Source organism: Equus asinus, chromosome 30 (genome assembly GCF_041296235.1).
Source record: "Equus asinus isolate D_3611 breed Donkey chromosome 30, EquAss-T2T_v2, whole genome shotgun sequence".
NCBI classification, from domain to species: domain Eukaryota; kingdom Metazoa; phylum Chordata; class Mammalia; order Perissodactyla; family Equidae; genus Equus; species Equus asinus.
The window spans coordinates 29,976,138-29,994,534 of record NC_091819.1 but is presented as its reverse complement, the minus strand read 5'-3'; the positions used below and the strand labels follow the sequence as shown (position 1 = coordinate 29,994,534).

The window sequence follows — 18,397 nt, the reverse complement described above, 5'->3', positions numbered from 1 at the left end:
CATCTCAGTTGGGCTGAGTCTGAAGGATGCTTATAGCAGTATTGCCCCAGCGCCAGACCTCACTCCTCCTGGGAGGGCTGTGTACCTTAGGGTGGCTCCCGCTTGGACAGCTGAGAAGCTCCGATTCTCCCAAAGGTGGCTTTTTTCCTCTCCAGCAGGAATTTCTGCCTCTTCTGCCTTCGTCAGGACTGTCCCTTGTCGTGGGGGTTCTTCTTATCCAGTTTTCAGTTTTCAATCCAGGGTAATTCTTCCAAAAATTGTTGTAACCTGGTTGTGTTCGTGGGAGGAGGCGAGTTCAACGTCTGCTCACATCACCATCTTGATGAGATCTAGATGATTATATTTTAAAAACATATTTTATGCCTATAAGTTTATTAGAATGAAATGTAATGTGATCAAATGTGTTATCACTAATTTTTAAAAATATTTTGGTAATCAAACTGTTTCTCTCTATATAATTGTGTATATGTAACATTGTAAGTTGGCACTAACTGTAGTCCACTAGATCTTTATTAGTTATTAACATACCACAGATTAAGATTTTAAGTTTTGAGAACTTCCATGTAGTGTTTGACCGATAACATATTTACATCAGTAGAGAAAAAAACAATTAAAACCACAGAATCCAGAGTGGAAAGAGAATTTGACATCAGTTAGCCCTCTCACCTAACAGAAGGACCCTCTGAAACATGCTCATGCATCATGGATCAGGGTCTGGTTTATTGTTCTCCACGGAAAGACTAATCACTGGCTGTGTTTTGTGTTTGTTTGTAAGAAGTATTGTATTGACTGTGGCGATCGCTAATGAAAAATGTGCTTCCTGAGGGCTCACAAACATCAAAGATCCATACTTGGTCCCCTTTCACAAGGTACAAAGTCTCATTTAAACTTAACTCTTTATTAGTCATGCCAATGCAAATTTAAATGGTCATAATTCATAAATGTGCTCTGGAAATGATCAATTCCTTGCTACAGAGCATGTCTAAACTACAATCTGAACATATATGAGAAAATAAGTGGTTGATAATCCAAGTAACTCAGCATGTTTATTTCATGGCTACATCTAATTCAATATCAGAAATGTTATCTCAAAAATTAAATAAAGCTAAAATGAATATGTAAGTTTTCTGTAAGGTATTTGCAATTTTGCCAAGCTTGGGGGAAAATATTAGCAATATTATATTTCATTTCACAGAAATTTCATGTCCAGCAGGTGTTCTAGAAAATGTTACTTTTTATGGAGTGCCCATTTAGCAAAAAATGGAACAACCGTATATGGAAATAAGCACTTGTACAAGATGGGCAGATGGTGAAGCAAGACCAGAAATATTACCAGAAGCATAATTTTATAAAAGAACCACTGCAATATACACCTCATTTCAGACAATTTTGTATATTTTGAGTTGTAATATACATTTTAATATTAAAAACATTAATATTAAATTAATATTAAAAAAATACATTTAGGGGCCGGCCCGGTGGTGTAGTGGTTGAGTTCACGCACTCCGCTTTGGCAGCCCGGGGTTTGGACCCAGCACTGCTGGTCAGACTATGCTGTGGCAGCGTCCCAGATAAAGTAGAGGAGGACGGACACAGCTGTTGGCTCAGCGACAATCTTCCTCAAGCAAAAAGAGGAGGATTGGCAACTGATGTTAGCTCAGGACCAATCTTCCTCACACACACACACACACAAATATATATATATATATATATACATTTAAAAATATACTAAAATATACTGTATACTGATTCATTTAGATAAAATGAAAACCCCAGAAGTATTTGTTTAAGAGTGTTAACAAATAGGAACACTTTTCAATTATTTTGTACCCTGTATTCCCCATGCATTTTCAGGGGTGTTTATTAGATACTATTTCTTAAGTGTGCTTTCAAAAGTAATGTCCTCATACTAACTTGATCAATTGTTTTCTCTTCCCTTAAAAAATAATTCAAAATGATAAAAAGTGAAAGTGTACTAAAATGCACTTTCAGAAAAGAAACGTTTTTGCTCCTTAACTTCCTTATAATGAAATGCAGCTGGAAGAGAGAGTGCAAGGTGGGAACAGGCGCAATACCATTCAGGGTCTTTTTTGTAAGATACATTAAAGGACTCTGGATTTTGTCCTAAGGGCAATAGATTTCAAGAGAAGATTTACAATGCAGGGGATGTCTGGCCAAATTTACAAGCAAGGAAGATCACTCTTGTGGCTCTGAGGATAACTCAACTGGAGGCTCAGAGGCCGTTAGGAGGTTCACAGAGTGACCCAGACAAGAGGTGGTTAATGATCCCACTGCACCCTATGCTTTCCTATAACACTGTGATTGCTTGGCTATTTGCCCCCCCCACCTGCATAAGACTGTACATCCAGTAAAGTGAGAGGCCTCATGTGTTTTCATCTCTGTTGTATCACAAAACGAGTACTAAGTGATCAATACAACTTATGATTAATGATTAAATGATAAGAAAATAAATGAATAAACCACACAGATGCTAAACTTAATGCAAATACCCAATAAGCATCACACTCTATAGCTCAGGCAAGCTTCCAGCCTTGCTCTCCCAAGCACCTGCAACCGCAGACACACACCACCATATTCAGCCACATTTGAGAACTTAAATACAGCAATTACATAATTCTTGAGTGGAAAAAATGAAGAAGATGATGCGTAAGAAATAGTAGTTCAGATAATTTCAGATGGTGTTACCAGAATAAGTTAGTTACTAACTGGAGGCTTGGAATGCGAAGGGTGGAGGAGAGGCCAGGTTTGTATCATTCATTCATTTACTCGACTAACAAACATTGGTTGAGCACCCACTATACATTAGGCACTGTGTTCCTCGAACATCTATAAACAACGTGGTCCCTGTGCTCTGGACTCACTGTTCACATCCCAGTTTTGCCAGGCGGTGTGTGATCTTGTGCAAGTTACTTAGGGACTCTGTGCCCTCATCCTCAGTCTGTAAAATGGAGCTAACGATAGTACCTATCCCATAGAGCCGTTGTGGGCATTAAATGCTATATGTAAAGTGCTTGCCACATAGTGCTCAAAAATATAAGCTATTTTTATTATGTTAAATTTGGAATTTGTAATTTGGGGATTATCTTTACTTTGTATCCTAAAATGTGAAACCTGGGTGTATTAGCCTCATTTCCAGGATGGGTGTGGGGAATAGGTTTGAATGAACAAATTTTATGCATGTACTATATGCCAGACACAAGATTAAGTGTTTTCTATACATGATTTTATTTAGAAGACAGAGTTCTGGAGTCAGAGAAAACTGGCTTGAATCCTCAAGCTCTTACCAGCTTCATCAAATTGTCAAATCTCCCCAAGGCTCAGTTTCCTCATCTATAAAGTGGGGATGATGATGATGGATGATGATAATATTGATAATGATGATAACAGCTACCTTGCAAGGTTGCTGTGAGGATTAAAGGCAGCAGTGTCTGTAGAGACCCTGGCTCATAGCAGTGCTCATTAGACGTGAGCTGCTATTATCTTTTCCCACAAAGTCACCAGGAGTAGGCACTAATATCCTTATCTAACAGACAAGGTTATTGAGTCTTAAAAAGTTAAATGAGTGATTTGAGGACAAATATCTAGTAAAATTGGGAAATTGAAGATTCAAGCCCAAGGCTGTGTCGCTCCAAAGATTCTATTCTTTTAGCTACGTTACTCTACTTCTCATTGATTTTAGAAAGTTGTTAAGATTATAAATAAGTATTATCATATAATAGAGTTGGCATTTAAGATTGATGTAACTATAATTCTTCATAAGAAAAAGCTTAGAATCTTTGGAATGTTGACAAGTTTTATAATACTCATATATACTTGTAAGAAAAGACAAAGAATTGTATAATTTTATATTAATATGCGGCAAATAATGAAATAAGACTCAGGGGTCCTAAGCTTTTGTTTCCTACTGAAGATAATTGCACCAATTATGGCCAGTTTTATAGCCCGTTTTTGAAATGTTCCCACAGTAGGGTCTTAAAAATTATAGGTCAAGCAACGATACTACAGTAGGGGTTCTAACCAGACATGAAGGTTTGCAAGCAAGACTTATTTTATTCTGCTTATCCCACTTAAGGGAACATTTCATAATACCAACAAAAAGCAAATAACCAAACAAAAAACAGTAAAAACCTGACCCAAAACTTTAAGAACAGAATTAGGTTGATTTTCATTCTTTATAGAGACAACTTAGTGGGGAATAAAGCAATAGTGAGAAAAATAGAATGAATAGAAAAACTAAAATGGGGAAAACATAGCTTGAATAGAAAACATACAGAAATTGGGGGGAGGGAGTAAATAAAATACATAAAAGAGACTGAGTGCTTTTTTATTTTAGTAAAACGCAACCACATGAGAGGCTCTCATATGATTATGATCTAAACCCAAAAGTCAGATTGAATCCTCATGTAATTTTAAGCTCTAATAGGTCCTGATAAACTAAACTTCTCATGACATACTTGTGATTCCTTTAGCAGAAAAGTTTGTTTTCAAGATACAAAGAACTACAAACATACAAATTTTTATAAAAACATTTCAGGGGCCAGCCTGGTGGCACAGCAGCTAAGCTCGCACATTCTGCTTCGGTGGCTCAGGGTTCACCAGTTCAGATCCTGGGTGTGGACCTACACACCGCTTGTCAGGCCATGCTGTGGCAGGCGTCTGACATATAGAGGAAGGTGAGCACAGATGTTAGCTCAGGGCTCATCTTCCTCAAAAAATAAATAAATAAATAAACATTTCACAAATTTAATGCATTAATCATGCACTCCCAGAGTCTTAATACTTCATGTTGTGGGCTACCAAGTCGATTTGTCTAGCTTTACGCCCTTCCTCACCCAAGTGACAGTCCCATATTTCTACTGCATATCTCACCTCCTCAAACTCAACCAATCCAAAATCAAACTAATTTTCCATCAGACTCTTCATCCATCTTGAGATGGAGGGTCCTCTGAAGTCTAATTGCCTGTGGGCCATCTGCTCATGCCACCAGCTCTAAAACAGGCTAGTCCATTAATACTTTGTTGACTGATTTCCCTGCGACTGGCCAATTCTCTCTATTCTTTTAGATCCCTTTTTTAGATCCCAGGTACTATCATTTCAAACCAAAATCTGAGAAAGGATTATGATTGTAAATAACATTCAATAAAGTTTATTGAATGAAAGATGATCTTGGAGAAGATAGGGAAATGGGGTGAAAGCTGGATTGTTACGGGTGAGGCAGTAACAAAGCAAACGAGAAGTAATATTTCTTGAACTGACTGAAACCTGGCATTAAGTATAACTTTCTTTTAAGAATTTAGCAAGGAAAAAGATGAAACCAATACAATTGAAAGGTCGATATGACTAAGAGAAAAAAATCCTTAGCGTTTTGAGAATGTTTGTGGGCAAAAGGGAAGAAATCATCAAGACAGAAATCTGAAGATAGAAGTTCTTATTGCCTGCAGTCTCGTACCTTCCACTTCACTCTTCACATAGTTGCCAAAGCGGAACATGCAAAATGCATATCTGATCACATCACTTTCCAGCTACAAACCCTCCAGAAACTCCCTATCATCTGCAGGATAAAGCCAAACATCCTTAGCAGTCCAGAGGAAAATCTCCCTGATCTGGTCAGCTACCTCTGCCTTGCTCTTGAAATCGTGTGCAGTGTTTCTCAAGAGTGAGACCACCAATACTAGGCCAGTTGTATGAGAATCACCCAAGAGCTTGTTAAAAATATGTGTCTATGAGCTCTGCCCCTGGAAATTCTGATTCAGTATCCTGGGTAGGGCCAGGAATCTGTATTTTCACAAAGTACCCCAGGGGGTTTGATGAGCAGTGCTTGGGGAACAATGACCTTAGTGTAACAGGGTAGTTTTAAAGAACACCAGGCTTTGCAGCCAGAAAGAATCCCAAACAAATCCCTGATCTAACCTTTATGGGCTAAGTGGCCTTGGGAAAGTTATTTAGTTTCCCTAAGGACTGAAGATATTTTTCTTTGCTAAAATGGGAATAATACCTTACTCACAGCACATTATTAAGTATTAAGTGAGAAAATGTATACAAAATACTCAGAATATGTATATAAATATAAGCTAAGTATGTATGTAAACACTTAATAGATGCTAATAACTCTATTTAAACCATCCAGCTCCCCCCATTCCCTACCTTTGCTCATGCTCCTCCCTCTGCACCATCCAGCCCCTCCCCATTCCCTACCTTGGCTCATGCTCCTCCCTCTGCACCATCCAGCTCCTCCCCATTCCCTACCTTGGCTCATGCTCCTCCCCATTCCCTACCTTGGCTCATGCTCCTCCCTCTGCACCATCCAGCTCCTCCCCATTCCCTACCTTGGCTCATGCTCCTCCCTCTGCACCATCCAGCTCCTCCCCATTCCCTACCTTGGCTCATGCTCCTCCCTCTGCCTGGTACTCTCCCTCATTTTCTTCCTGCTGACTTCTAAACCTCGAAGATGTTGTTTCTCAATCTCCCCCACCAAGCCTCCAGCCACACTCCCAATCTGCCTTCTCTTGTTCTCCAGACTGGGCCAAGAACCTGTCCTCTGTGATTCCACAGCACCCTCTGCTCACTTCTCTTCATTCATGCAATCATATTTATTAAGCACCTACTATGTACCAGACACTGAAAACATATTGGAGAACCAAACAGATGTGCTGACATTCTAATGGAAAATCAGATATTAAACAAATTACACAAATTATTGTGATTGTGATTAAATCGTTGCAATCAATTATTTGTGTCTGTCTCTCCCCACTAAATACTAAGTCCTTCAAAGCTATATTAAATTTATCTTTATACCTCTGGCATTCAACAATGTTTGGCATAAAAGAGCTATTAATAAAAAATCAACTGAACAGAATGAAGGCTATTTAATGAACGAAAGTCCTGGAGAAGACAAGAGTGGAGGAGATCATGAATACTAATGAGAAAATTAACCTTGAACAAGAGAAGGGACAGCTCTTCTACTAAAACAACTAAAGGAGGGTAAGAAAGGAGAGCATTGATGAAGATATGTTTAAAGGTAGAGACAACAAGTTAAGGGAATTTAGGCCTGGTGGCTACCATTTCTGAAATATAAAGCAAGATCATCTACTGAGAATAAGGAGGTGGAAGTTGGATCAGGCAGCTTTAGGCAGACTTCTCCCTGTCACCCACCACCCACACCAGCAGGGGCTAAAGTAAATAGCCATGGATGGCTCTTCCTCCTCCTATTCTTCCTCTTCTTCCTCCACTTTCACTTCCTCCTTCTCCTCCTTCTCCTTCTTTTTTCTCCCTCTTTTTTCTCCTCTTCTTCCTCTCCTTTTCCTCCTGCTTTGGTTTTTGGCTCCCAACATCCAAATACTCTTCCTATTTGGAGGGAATCCCTGTTGAGTATATTAGCAGAACACAGTGTCCTCTCTCTCATTAAGTAAGCCAAAGAGGCTAGATCTTCCCTGCCCCGGTTTCCGGTGGCAAAGGCACAGGCATGTAACCAAGGCTCAGTCAATCAGATGTTCTTGTGCCACATTTTGAGTCTTAAGGAGGTAATACAAAAATGTAGGGACAATTTTTCAATTACCTACGGTGATGGCAGAAGCACTAACAGCAAGAATTTAGTAGCAGTGGCATCAGCAGTGGCACATTAACCAGATTGTCCTTGTGGCATGACCTTAGCTGTGGTACAGGCTGCTGAACCTCCTTGGTTCTTTGCCCATTGTCCAAGCTAGTTCTCCAACTTCCCTGTTGATTTTCTGAGCTCCCTGCTATCTTCTAATAAAGTCCCTTTCTACTTACATTAGCCAGAATCAGTTTTGTTTGATTGATAAACTGGGAAGCAGGAGGGGAGAGAAGGATCAAGGAAACTAGAGGTCTATATAAGATCCAATAGAAATATTTTTTTTAAAGATTTTATTTTTTCCTTTTTCTCCCCAAAGCCCCCCAGTACATAGTTGTATATTCTTCGTTGTGGGTCCTTCTAGTTGTAGCATGTGGGATGCTGCCTTAGCGTGGTTTGATGAGCAGTGCCATGTCCCTGCCCAGGATTCGAACCAACGAAACACTGGGCTGCCTGCAGTGGAGCGCACGGACTTAACCACTCGGCCACGGGGCCAGCCCCCAGCAATAGAAATATTTTATATATACATAAGGAAGCAGAGCACCACTGGAAACCTAGGAGATTGTGGTTGGTCAACAGAATGAAAGAGTAAAGATTTCAAAATGTCTCATAGGGTCTAGCCATGAGAATAGGATGTTGAAAAGGAGTGGAAGTGAAGCTCATTGAAGTTCGAAAGAACAAGAAATTATAAAACTAGTTTGGTGGATGGGTGGTCCACATGGTCACTGAAGTCACTTGGAATTGGGATTGACAGAAAACTGACAGAGAATAGCCAAAGTCTTCACTCAACAAAGACTAAGCTAGAGAGAGGCTAATAAATGACAGTAACAGAGAGAAGGTGAATAAGATGGGAGAAATTTCAAAGGTAGAAGAAATTGTATCTATTTATATAAAAATGGAAGAGCAATAATTCGGAATTGAAAGTGGGCTGACTCAACTTACTCCTTGGAGACAAAAAGATATGAGAGAATCAATAGCCCTTACTCAAGATGGCCCCAAAAGAAATGGTATTCCAGAAGGAAATCCATGATTAAGTTAATAAAAAGAGATGACGGGATGGTCTATAAAAAGAGTAATCGTAAAGACAATTATTGAGGGATCTCGTCAAGATGGCGGTGTGAGCAGACGATGAACTCATCTCCTCCCATGAACACAACCAGGTTACAACAATTTGTGGAAGAATTACCCTGGATTGAAAACTGAAAACTAGATAAGAAGACAAGGGACAGTCCTGACGAAGGCAGAAGAGGCAGTAGTTCCTCCTGAAGAGGAAAAAAGCTAACTTTGGGAGCAGCAGAGGTTCTCAGCTGTCCAGGTGGGAGACACCCTAAGGCACACAACCCTCCCTGGAGGAGTGAGGTCCGGAGTGGGGGCGATACTGCTATAAGCATCCTTCAGACTCAGCCCAAGTGAAAAGGGGGTCTTACTGTCTGGATTTGCTGGCTATTGACTGCTGCGGGGACACCCCAGAAAAGCTATCAGCTGAAAGCCAAAAAGACCCGGGTCTTAAAGGGCCCACGCACAAACTCACTCATTGCAGCAACCTAAAATCACCAGAGAGAAGGCTGACAGTCCTTTGGTGAAATGAGACTCACCTGGTGGGCTCTGGGGGCATCTTGGTGAGAGGAGGGACCTCTCTGGAGACTGAGACATTGGTGGGGGTCATTATTCTGACCTGGTCCAGGCGTGCTGATATGGACACTGACAGGGGCCATTGAGGTTCATCCCTTGGGCTGTTAGCCCAGGGGTCTGCCAAACCCACTAGAGCACAGTTTTAATCCAGTTCAGCCAGGGCAGGCAACCCGCCCTAGGGACTGGCCCCACCTAGCAGCAAGCCCTCAGCCTTTGACTTTTTCAAAGTCAAAAGCTTGCATTGACTGGGTGCCTTGATCCTCTACAGGCAGGCAAGTGTGTCTGCCTCTGTGGGGCAGGGCCTCTGTGAAGACCAGGTGAACAGTGGGGGGGCATTGGTGGAGAGGTGGGGGCCCCTGCAGTGTGGCATCAGGGTACGCTCCAGAGGGTTGAGAAGGGTGCATGGACCAGGACTCTGCTGACGGTATATGTGGTCCTGTGGGGGGTGAGGCTTATCAGCAGCAGAAGACTTGTGCTTCACAAATAGCCATAAAAAGGATCAGCCCCACCTTCCAAAGCCTGAAACAATTGAGTGCCCCATGCTGAGGGCTAGCCCCACTCAGCTGCACTCCTAGGAGAACTGACAACAGCCTTGTAGGCCTGAGGCCTATAGCAACGGTAAGCCCCTGAGCCTAGCAACCAGCTACACTGGGTACCAACCCAACTAAGAGGAAAACTGCAATAAGAGAGTGCTGATAGACTTTGTAGCCAACAGTGCTGAGGCTCCCCAAACCGGACTTACACACAGCTGGCCAGGGAAGGAAAGATTAGACTCCCTGGGTACCTGCAGTGGGAGCAACCCTGCCACAGCAGAAGGATACAAGTAGCCCACAAAGGGGTCACTCCTGGTTCTTATGCACTGGTGATGAGAAGGAAGCACACTGCTGGGCCTCATAAGGCATCTCATACATAAGGCCACTTCTCCAAGATCAGGAGACTTAGTCAACTTACCTACTACAAAGAAAATAGCACAGAGAAAGAGTCATAATGAGGAGGCAAAGGAATACTTTCCAAGCAAGGGAACACTACAAAACACCAGAAAAAGAACTAAGTGAAGCAGAAACTAGCGACCTACTTGGTAAAGAGTTCAAACAAAATATGAGGATGTTCACAGATATACGGAGAAGACTGGATGAATACAGTGAGCTCATCAGCAAAGAACTGGAAGATATAAAAAAGAACCAATCAGAAATGAAGAATACAATACTCGAAATGAGAAATTCACTAGAGGGACTCAATAGCAGAGCAGAGAGAAGAACGGATCAGTGAGCTAGACGAAAGACTAGAGGAAATCACCCAAGCAGAACAGAAAAGAGAAAAAAGAATTAGACAGAATGAGAACAGTCTAAGGGAACTCTGGGACATTATCAAGCATCCTAACATTCGGATTATAGGGGCCCCAGAAGGAGAAGAGAGAGACAAAGGAGCAGGAAATTTATTTGTCAAAATAATAGAGGAAAATTTTCCTAACCTGAGGAAGGAAACAGACATCCAAGTTCAGGAAGCACAGAGAGCTCCAAACAAGAGAAGCCCAAAGAGGTGTACACCAAGACATGTTATAATCAAAATGTCCAAAATTAAAGACAAAGAGAGAATCCTAAAAGCAGCAAGAGAAAGGCCACAAGTGACATAGAAAGGGAAGCCCATCAGGCGGTCAGCAGACTTCTCAGTCGAGACCCTACAGGCAAGAAGAGAATGGCATGACATATTTAAAGTGCTAAAAGGAAAACACCTACAGCCAAGAATACTCTATCCATCAAGGATGTCATTCAGAAAGGAAGGAGAGATAAAGAGCTTCCCAGACAAGCAAAAATTAAAGGAGTTTATCACCAAGAAACCAGTTCTACAAGAAATGCTGAAGGGACTTATTTAAGTGGGAAAGCAATATCCACAAATAGAGATTTAAAAAAATCAAAAAAACCCCATAAAACAGCAACAAACAAACCAGGCAATATAATCACTTGTAAGGTAAAAATATAGTAAAGGCAGCAGATCAACTACCTGTGAAGATAATATGAAGGTATAAGGACAAATGTACTAAAATTACCTATTTCAATGATAAGAGGGTAATGGATATACACACACTAAACAAAAGACTATATATGATGTGAAAAACATATAATGTGGGAGGAGGGGAGTGAACAAGTAGAGCTTTTAGAAAGAGGTCAAGCTAGAGAGTCTATCTACTCAATATAGACTGTTATATGCATAGTATATTAAATAGGATCCTCATGGTAACCACAAACCAGAAACCTATAACAAGCAGGAAAAAAAGTAAGACAAAAGAAATCAAACATATTACTAAAGATAGACATCAAACCACAAGAGAAGAGAGCAAGAGAAAAAGAAAGGAACTGAGAAGAACTACTAAAACACTCCCAAAAAAGAAAAAATGACAAAATGGCAATAAATACATATTTATCAATAGGTACTTTAAACGTCAATGGACTAAATGCTCCAATCAAATGTCATAGGGTGGCCAACTGGATAAAATAACAAGACCCATGTACATGCTGCATGCAAGAGACACACTTCAGACCTACAGACACTCACAAACTGAAAGTGAAAGGATGGAAAAAGATATTCCATGCAAATGGCAAAGAAAAGAAAGCGGGGGTAGCAATATTTATATCAGACAAAATAGACTTTAAATCAAAAACTGTACTAAGAGACAAAGACAGGCACTACATAACGATAAAGGGAACAATCCAACAAGAAAATATAACACTTGTAAATATCTACACACCCAACATAGGAGCACCTAAATATATGAAGCAACTATTAACAGACATAAAAGGAGAAACAGACAATAACACAATAATAGTAGGGGACTTTAACTCTCCACTTACACCAATGGATAGATCATCCAAACAGAAGATCAATAAGGAAACACTGGCCTTAAAGGACACATTAGACCAGATGGACTTAGTAGATATATACAGAACATTCCATCCAACAACCACAGAATACACATTCTTTTCAAATGCCCATGGAACATTCTCCAGGATTGATCACATATTAGGCCACAAAACAAGTCTCAATAAATTTAAGAAGATTGAAATAATATCATGCATCTTTTCTGACCACAAAGGTATGAAACTGGATATCAACTACAGAAAGAAAACCAGAAAAGCCACAAAAATGTGGAGATTGAACAAAATGCTACTGAACAATGATTGGGCCAATGAAGAAATCAAAGAAGAAATTGAAAAATTCCTGGAGACAAATGAAAATGAAAACACAACATGCCAAAATCTGTGGGATACAGCAAAAGCGGTTCTACGAGGGAAGTTTATACCAATTGAGGCCTACCTCAACAAAGAAGAAAAATCCCAAATAGACAATCTAAAAGTGCACCTAAAGCTACTGGATAAAGAACAACAAACAAAGTCCAAAATCAGCAGAAGGAAGGAAATAATAAAAGTCAGAGCAGAAGTAAAGGAAATAGAGACTAAAAAGACAATAGAAAAGATTAATGAAACCAAGAACTGGTTCTTCGAAAAGATAAACAAAATTGACAAACCCTTAGCTAGACTCACCAAGAAACAAAGAGAGAAGGCTCAAATAAATAAAATCAGAAATGAAAGAGAAGAGATTACAACAAACACCTCAGAAATACAAAAGGTAATAAGAGAATACTATGAAAAGCTATACGCCAACAAATTGGATAATCTAGAAGAAATGGATAACTTCTTAGAAACAACCTTCCAAAACTGGACCAAGAAGATGTAGAAAATTTGAATAGACCGATCACCAGTAAGGAGATCAAAACAGCAATCAAAAACCTTCCAAAAAATAAAACTCCAGGACCAGATGGCTTCCCTGGTGAATTCTACCCAACATTCAAAGAAGACAATACCTATCCTTCTCAAACTCTTCCAAAACATGGAATAGGAGGGGAGGCTTCCTAACTCCTTCGACAAAGCAAACATTATCCTGATACCAAAACCACACAAGGTCAACACAAAAAAAGAGAATTACCGGCCAATATCACTGATGAACATCAATGCAAAAATCCTCAACAAAATACTAGCAAATCGAATACAACAATACATTAAAAAGATCATACATCATGATCAAGTGGGTTTCATACCAGGGATGCAGGGATGGTTCAACATCCGCGAATCTATCAACATGATACACTACATTAACAAAATGAAGAATAAAAATCACATGATCATCTCAATAGATGCAGAGAAAGCATTTGACAAGATACAGCATCCATTTATGATAAAAACTCTAAATAAAATGGGTATAGAAGGAAAATACCTCAACATAATAAACACCATATATGACAAACCCACAGCAAATATCATTCTCAATGGAGAAAAACTGAAAGCTATCCCTCTAAGAACAGGAGCCAGACAAGGATGCCCACTGTCACCACTCTTATTTAACATAGTATTGGAAGTCCTAGCCAGAGCAGTCAGGCAAGAAAAAGAAATAAAAGGGATCCACATTGGAAAAGAAGAAGTGAAAATGTCACTCTTTGTAGACAACATGATTTTATCTCTCAAAAACCCTAAGGAGTCCACTAAAAACTTTTAGAAATAATAAAGGAATACAGTCAAGTCGCGGGATACAAAATAAATGTACAAAAATCGGTTGCATTTCTATACACTAACAACGAAGTAGCAGAAAGAGAAATTAAGAATACAATCCCATTTACAATTGCAACAAAAAGAGTAAAATACTTAGGAATAAACTTAATGAAAGAGGTGAAAGATCTGTACACCTAAAACTATAAAACGTTGATGAAAGAAATCGAAGAAGACACAAAGAAATGGAAAGATATTCTGTGCTCTTGGATTGGAAGAATTAACATAGTTAAAATGTCCATAATTCCTAAAGCAATCTATAGATTCAACACAATCCAGATGAAAGTTCCAGCAACATTTTTTACAGAAATAGAACAAAGAATCCTAAAATTTATATAGAACAACAAAAGACCCCGAGTAGCCAAAGGATTCCTGAGAAAAAAGAACAAAGCTGGAGGTATCACACTCCCTGATTTCAAAATACACTACAAAGCCACAGTAACCAAAACGGCATGGTACTGGCACAAAAAGAGACACACAAAAAGAGAACAGAATTGAGAGCCCAGAAGTAAACCCACACGTTTATGGACAGCTATTATTCGACAAGGGAGCCAAGAGTATACGATGGAGAAAGGAGAGTCTCTTCAATAAATGGTGTTGGGAAAACTGGACAGCCACATGCAAAAGAACGAAAGTAGACCATTCCCTTACACCATGCACAAAAACCAACTCAAAATGGATTAAAGACTTGAATGTAAGACCCGAAACCATGAGACTTCTAGAAGAAAACATAAGCAGTACGCTGTTTGACATCCATCTGAGCAGCTTATTTTCAAGTCCCATGTCTGACTGGGCAAGGGAAACAAAAGAAAAAATGAATAAATGGGACTACATCAAATTGAAAAGCTTCTGCATAGCAAAGGAAACCATCAACAAAATGAAAAGACAACCTAACAATTGGGAGAAGATATTTGCAAACCATATATCAGATAATGGGTTAATATCCAAAATATACAAAGAACTCATACAGCTCAACAACAAAAAACCAACAATCCAATTAGAAAATGGGCAAAAGATCTGAACAGAGATTTCTCCAAAGAAGATATATGGATGGCCAACAGGCACATGAAAAGATGCTCAACATCATTAGCTATCAGGGAAATGCAAATCAAAACTACAATGAGGTATCACCTCACTCCAGTCAGAATGGCTATAATTAACAAGACAGGAAACGACAAATGTCGGAGAGGATGTGGAGAGAAGGGAACCCTTGTTCACTGCTGGTGGGAGTGCAAACTGGTGCAGCCACTATGGAAAGCAGTATGGAGTATCCTCAGAGAATTAAGGATAAATCTACCATATGATCCAGCTATTCCACTGCTGGGTATTTATCCAAAGAACTTGAAAATGAAAAGGCATAAAGATACTTGCACCCCTGTGTTCCCTGCAGCATTATATACAACAGCCAAGACTTGCAAGCAACCTAGGTGCCCATCAAGGGACGAATGGATAAAGAAGATGTGGTATTTATACATGATGGACTACTACTCAGCCATAAGAAATGACGAAATCCGTCCATTTGTGACAACATGGATGGACCTTGAGGGTATTATGCTGAGTGAAATAAGTCAGAGGGAGAAAGTCAAATACCATATGATCTCAGTCATAAGTAGAAGATAAAAACGACAAAAAAAAAAAAAAAAAACCAAACACATAGCATTGGAGATTGGACTGGTGGTTACCATTGGGGAAGGGGAGAGGGGGAGGGCAAAAAGGGTGATTAGGCTCACATGTGAGGGGATGCACTATAATTCATGTTCGGGTGGTGAACATGATGTAATGTATACAGAATTCAAAATACGATGTACATCCAAAAAAATAAACATTTAAAAAAATTTAAAAATTTAAAAAAATTTGAAAAAAAAATTAATAACTGAGACATACCACATAACAGCGCTTCGGAAACGTTAATGTGCATGTGAGTCCCCTGCAGATCTGTTAAAACGCGGACTGAGTCGGTCCGGCGGGCAGGGAGGGAGACTCTCTCTGACAACCTCCCGATGACGGTGACGCCCGGGCTGCGTCCACAGAGCATGAGGGGACACAACGCAGGGGTCCGAGGCCTGGCGCGCAGGCTGCTCAGCTCAGTGAAGTTTGCTCTCCTTCGTGGACGTCTTACCTCCCTTCCTGACCTCGCCTTACTTGGGAGAAAATATGATGGCTTTTTTCATCTTTCTACCCTCCAAAGTTCTAACCTAATCAGAACGCCTTCCATACGAGAGGCACTAAATATATGCCAACTGAATGAGTGACACCCAGCGTTTAACAGCCATCCCTTCTTCTCCAGTTATACACAGAATTTTTTCCTCTAAATTAATTTATTTTACATAGAGAGAATTTTTGAAAACAATCAGGAAAGCTCTCAATCTTTTAAAAAGTAAAAGATCGTATTTGCGGCATAATCCAGTGCATTTTCTTATACTAATCAAAACTTTTTTTAAACAGCACATATCCATAATTAACTGAATTTATCTCTTAATTATTTTTCCTTTTTTTGTAAATAAGAATTTAACAAATGAAAATAACTGTCATTTCGTTTTCTGGGAAAGTTTTAATCTTAAAAAAGCAATCATTTTCTTAGGATGTACCTTATACTTTTAAAGCAGCACAATAAAATTATAAGGACATCTTAGGAACGTTTATAAAATACTTCGGACTTTTCACACTAACGGTATCATTAAAAAGATCAAATAGTATTGCTGTCATCGATAGGTACACCTTCGGCACAGTTTCACGTGTTTCTCCACTAATTCTGTGATCACCGTGACACGTGACTAAACGTCTCACGTCTGGTTTCTTCACTTGTAAACCCTAGTGCTCCATGCTGAGAAAAATGGTACGCTGATAGGGTGTTTTAAGCACTTAAAGGAAACAAAGGTGGAATATTATTTTCATTTCTAAGACGTTTACCTCTACAGTTTTACGGCTTTTTCGGTGTTTTGCGATGAGCCTGTCAGCGACCATTATTTCTGAGGCACTAACAGAGGACGGGGGCCAAGGATCAGGCTTGGAAGCATCCCGCTGAGTTACACGACCCAAGAGTCTTGCACACGCACGTGTGGTTCCCTCTCTGCGCAGCAAACCGCGGTCCTGCGGCCCGCCGCCCGCCCGTGTCGCCCTGTCGTCTTTGTTGGCCTGTGGTTGTGTTCCAAGACCAGACCCCAGGGGGCCGGGCGCTGGCGGAGGGCGGCCGGAGGCCGGAGACAGCGGGCAAGCCGAGCCCACCCGCGGGCGAGCTCCCCCCGGTTCCGGCGGCCAGCGCCCCCCTCAAAGCCCGGAGGCTGCCGGCGCGGGCACCCGGCTTGGTCTCCGGGGGAGGGCGGGGGCGGGGGCACCAGGACCGGGGAGGGGGCGGGGGGAGAAAGAGGGAGGACGAGGACCGGGGAGGGGGCGAGAGAGCATGGGAGGGCGGGAACTCGGGGGCGCGGGTGGAGGACCGGGGAGGGGGCGGGGAGAGAAGGGGGAGGACGAGGACGGGGAGGGGGAGGACGAGGACCGGGGAGGGGGCGAGGGAGCATGGGAGGGCGGGGGAACTCGGGGGCGGGAGATGAGGGGGGGGAGGAATGGGGGAACGAGGGAGGGGCGGGGACGGGGAGGGAAGGCTGCAGGCCCAGGGCGGCCCCTCCTCCGCCGGCGTCTCCCCAGCGCCGTCCCTGTCTCTGCCACCCGCCATCTTGCGCGGGTTCCCGGGTGGGGTGGGCAGGAGGGGCCTGCGCCTGGCCGAGCTGCGGCGCGATCGCGGAGCCGTGACGCCGCCCCGCTCTCCGCCGGCCGGGGCCCACCTCCCCGCCAGCCCGCTCCCCGTCCCCGCCGCCCCGCTCCCCGCCGGCCCGCTCCCGTCCCCGCCGGCCCGGGCCCTCCTCCCCGCCGGCCCGCTCCCCGTCCCCGCCGCCCCGGGCCCCCGTCCCCGCCGCCCCGCTCCCCGTCCCCGCCGCCCCGCTCCCCGTCCCCGCCGGCCGCCGCGGTGCCGGGAGGCCCGGGGCCCTCAGAGACGCGCGTGCGCGGAGCGCGGCGGCCTCCAGTGCGGAGCGGAGGGTCCCCGCCGCCAGGGTGCGCCCTGGTCGTGCTCGTCGTTACGCGCCGCAGATTGTTCTTAGCTGGGACTTGCGACGTGACCCTGGAGTTTTAAATCCCCCTTTTCTGAAGCTTTGGAGCTGTAACATGTTAAATTTTAATTATTAAAAAACTTTGCTATACTAGGATATTTTCTTTTTAAAAGTTTTTTGATAATACACTTAATGTGGCTCAAACTGATGAGGATTTTTAGGCTGCTTAATTTTAAAACGGTTTATGATGAGGATTTTTAGGCTGGTTACTTTTAAAACTGCAGATGAGAAGCAGGCTCCGAGGACTGGAATTTTGCTTGCCCTTTTGAGAGACATTTGCGTTTGTGAAGGAAGGGGGGGATGACCTCGTAGGGACCTGAAATTGGCCACCCCAGGATGTGTCTCTTTGGCATCGGAACTGTTTGGGGCTGATTGCTTTTGATAACAGGGACAGGGAAGGAGGCTCTGAGGAATGGAACTTGCCCTTGTTGGGACACATTTACGTTTGT

The 18,397-nt window shown here is 42.0% G+C and overlaps 1 protein-coding gene across 1 annotated transcript in view; it reads right to left on the bottom strand.

Annotated features, from left to right (window-relative positions):
• Window positions 1-218: 218 nt before the first annotated feature.
• The window catches only part of LOC139042547 (uncharacterized), a 32,391-nt gene continuing 14,212 nt past the window's right edge, over window positions 219-18,397 (bottom strand). Inside the window, exons 5-6 of the mRNA XM_070501438.1 lie at window positions 16,753-17,899; window positions 219-329 (exon numbers count right to left, since the gene is read on the bottom strand). Of these exons, the coding sequence (XP_070357539.1) occupies window positions 16,869-17,899 (1,031 nt within the window). The 3' untranslated portion in view covers window positions 219-329; window positions 16,753-16,868. The remainder of the gene's footprint in view (window positions 330-16,752; window positions 17,900-18,397) is intronic.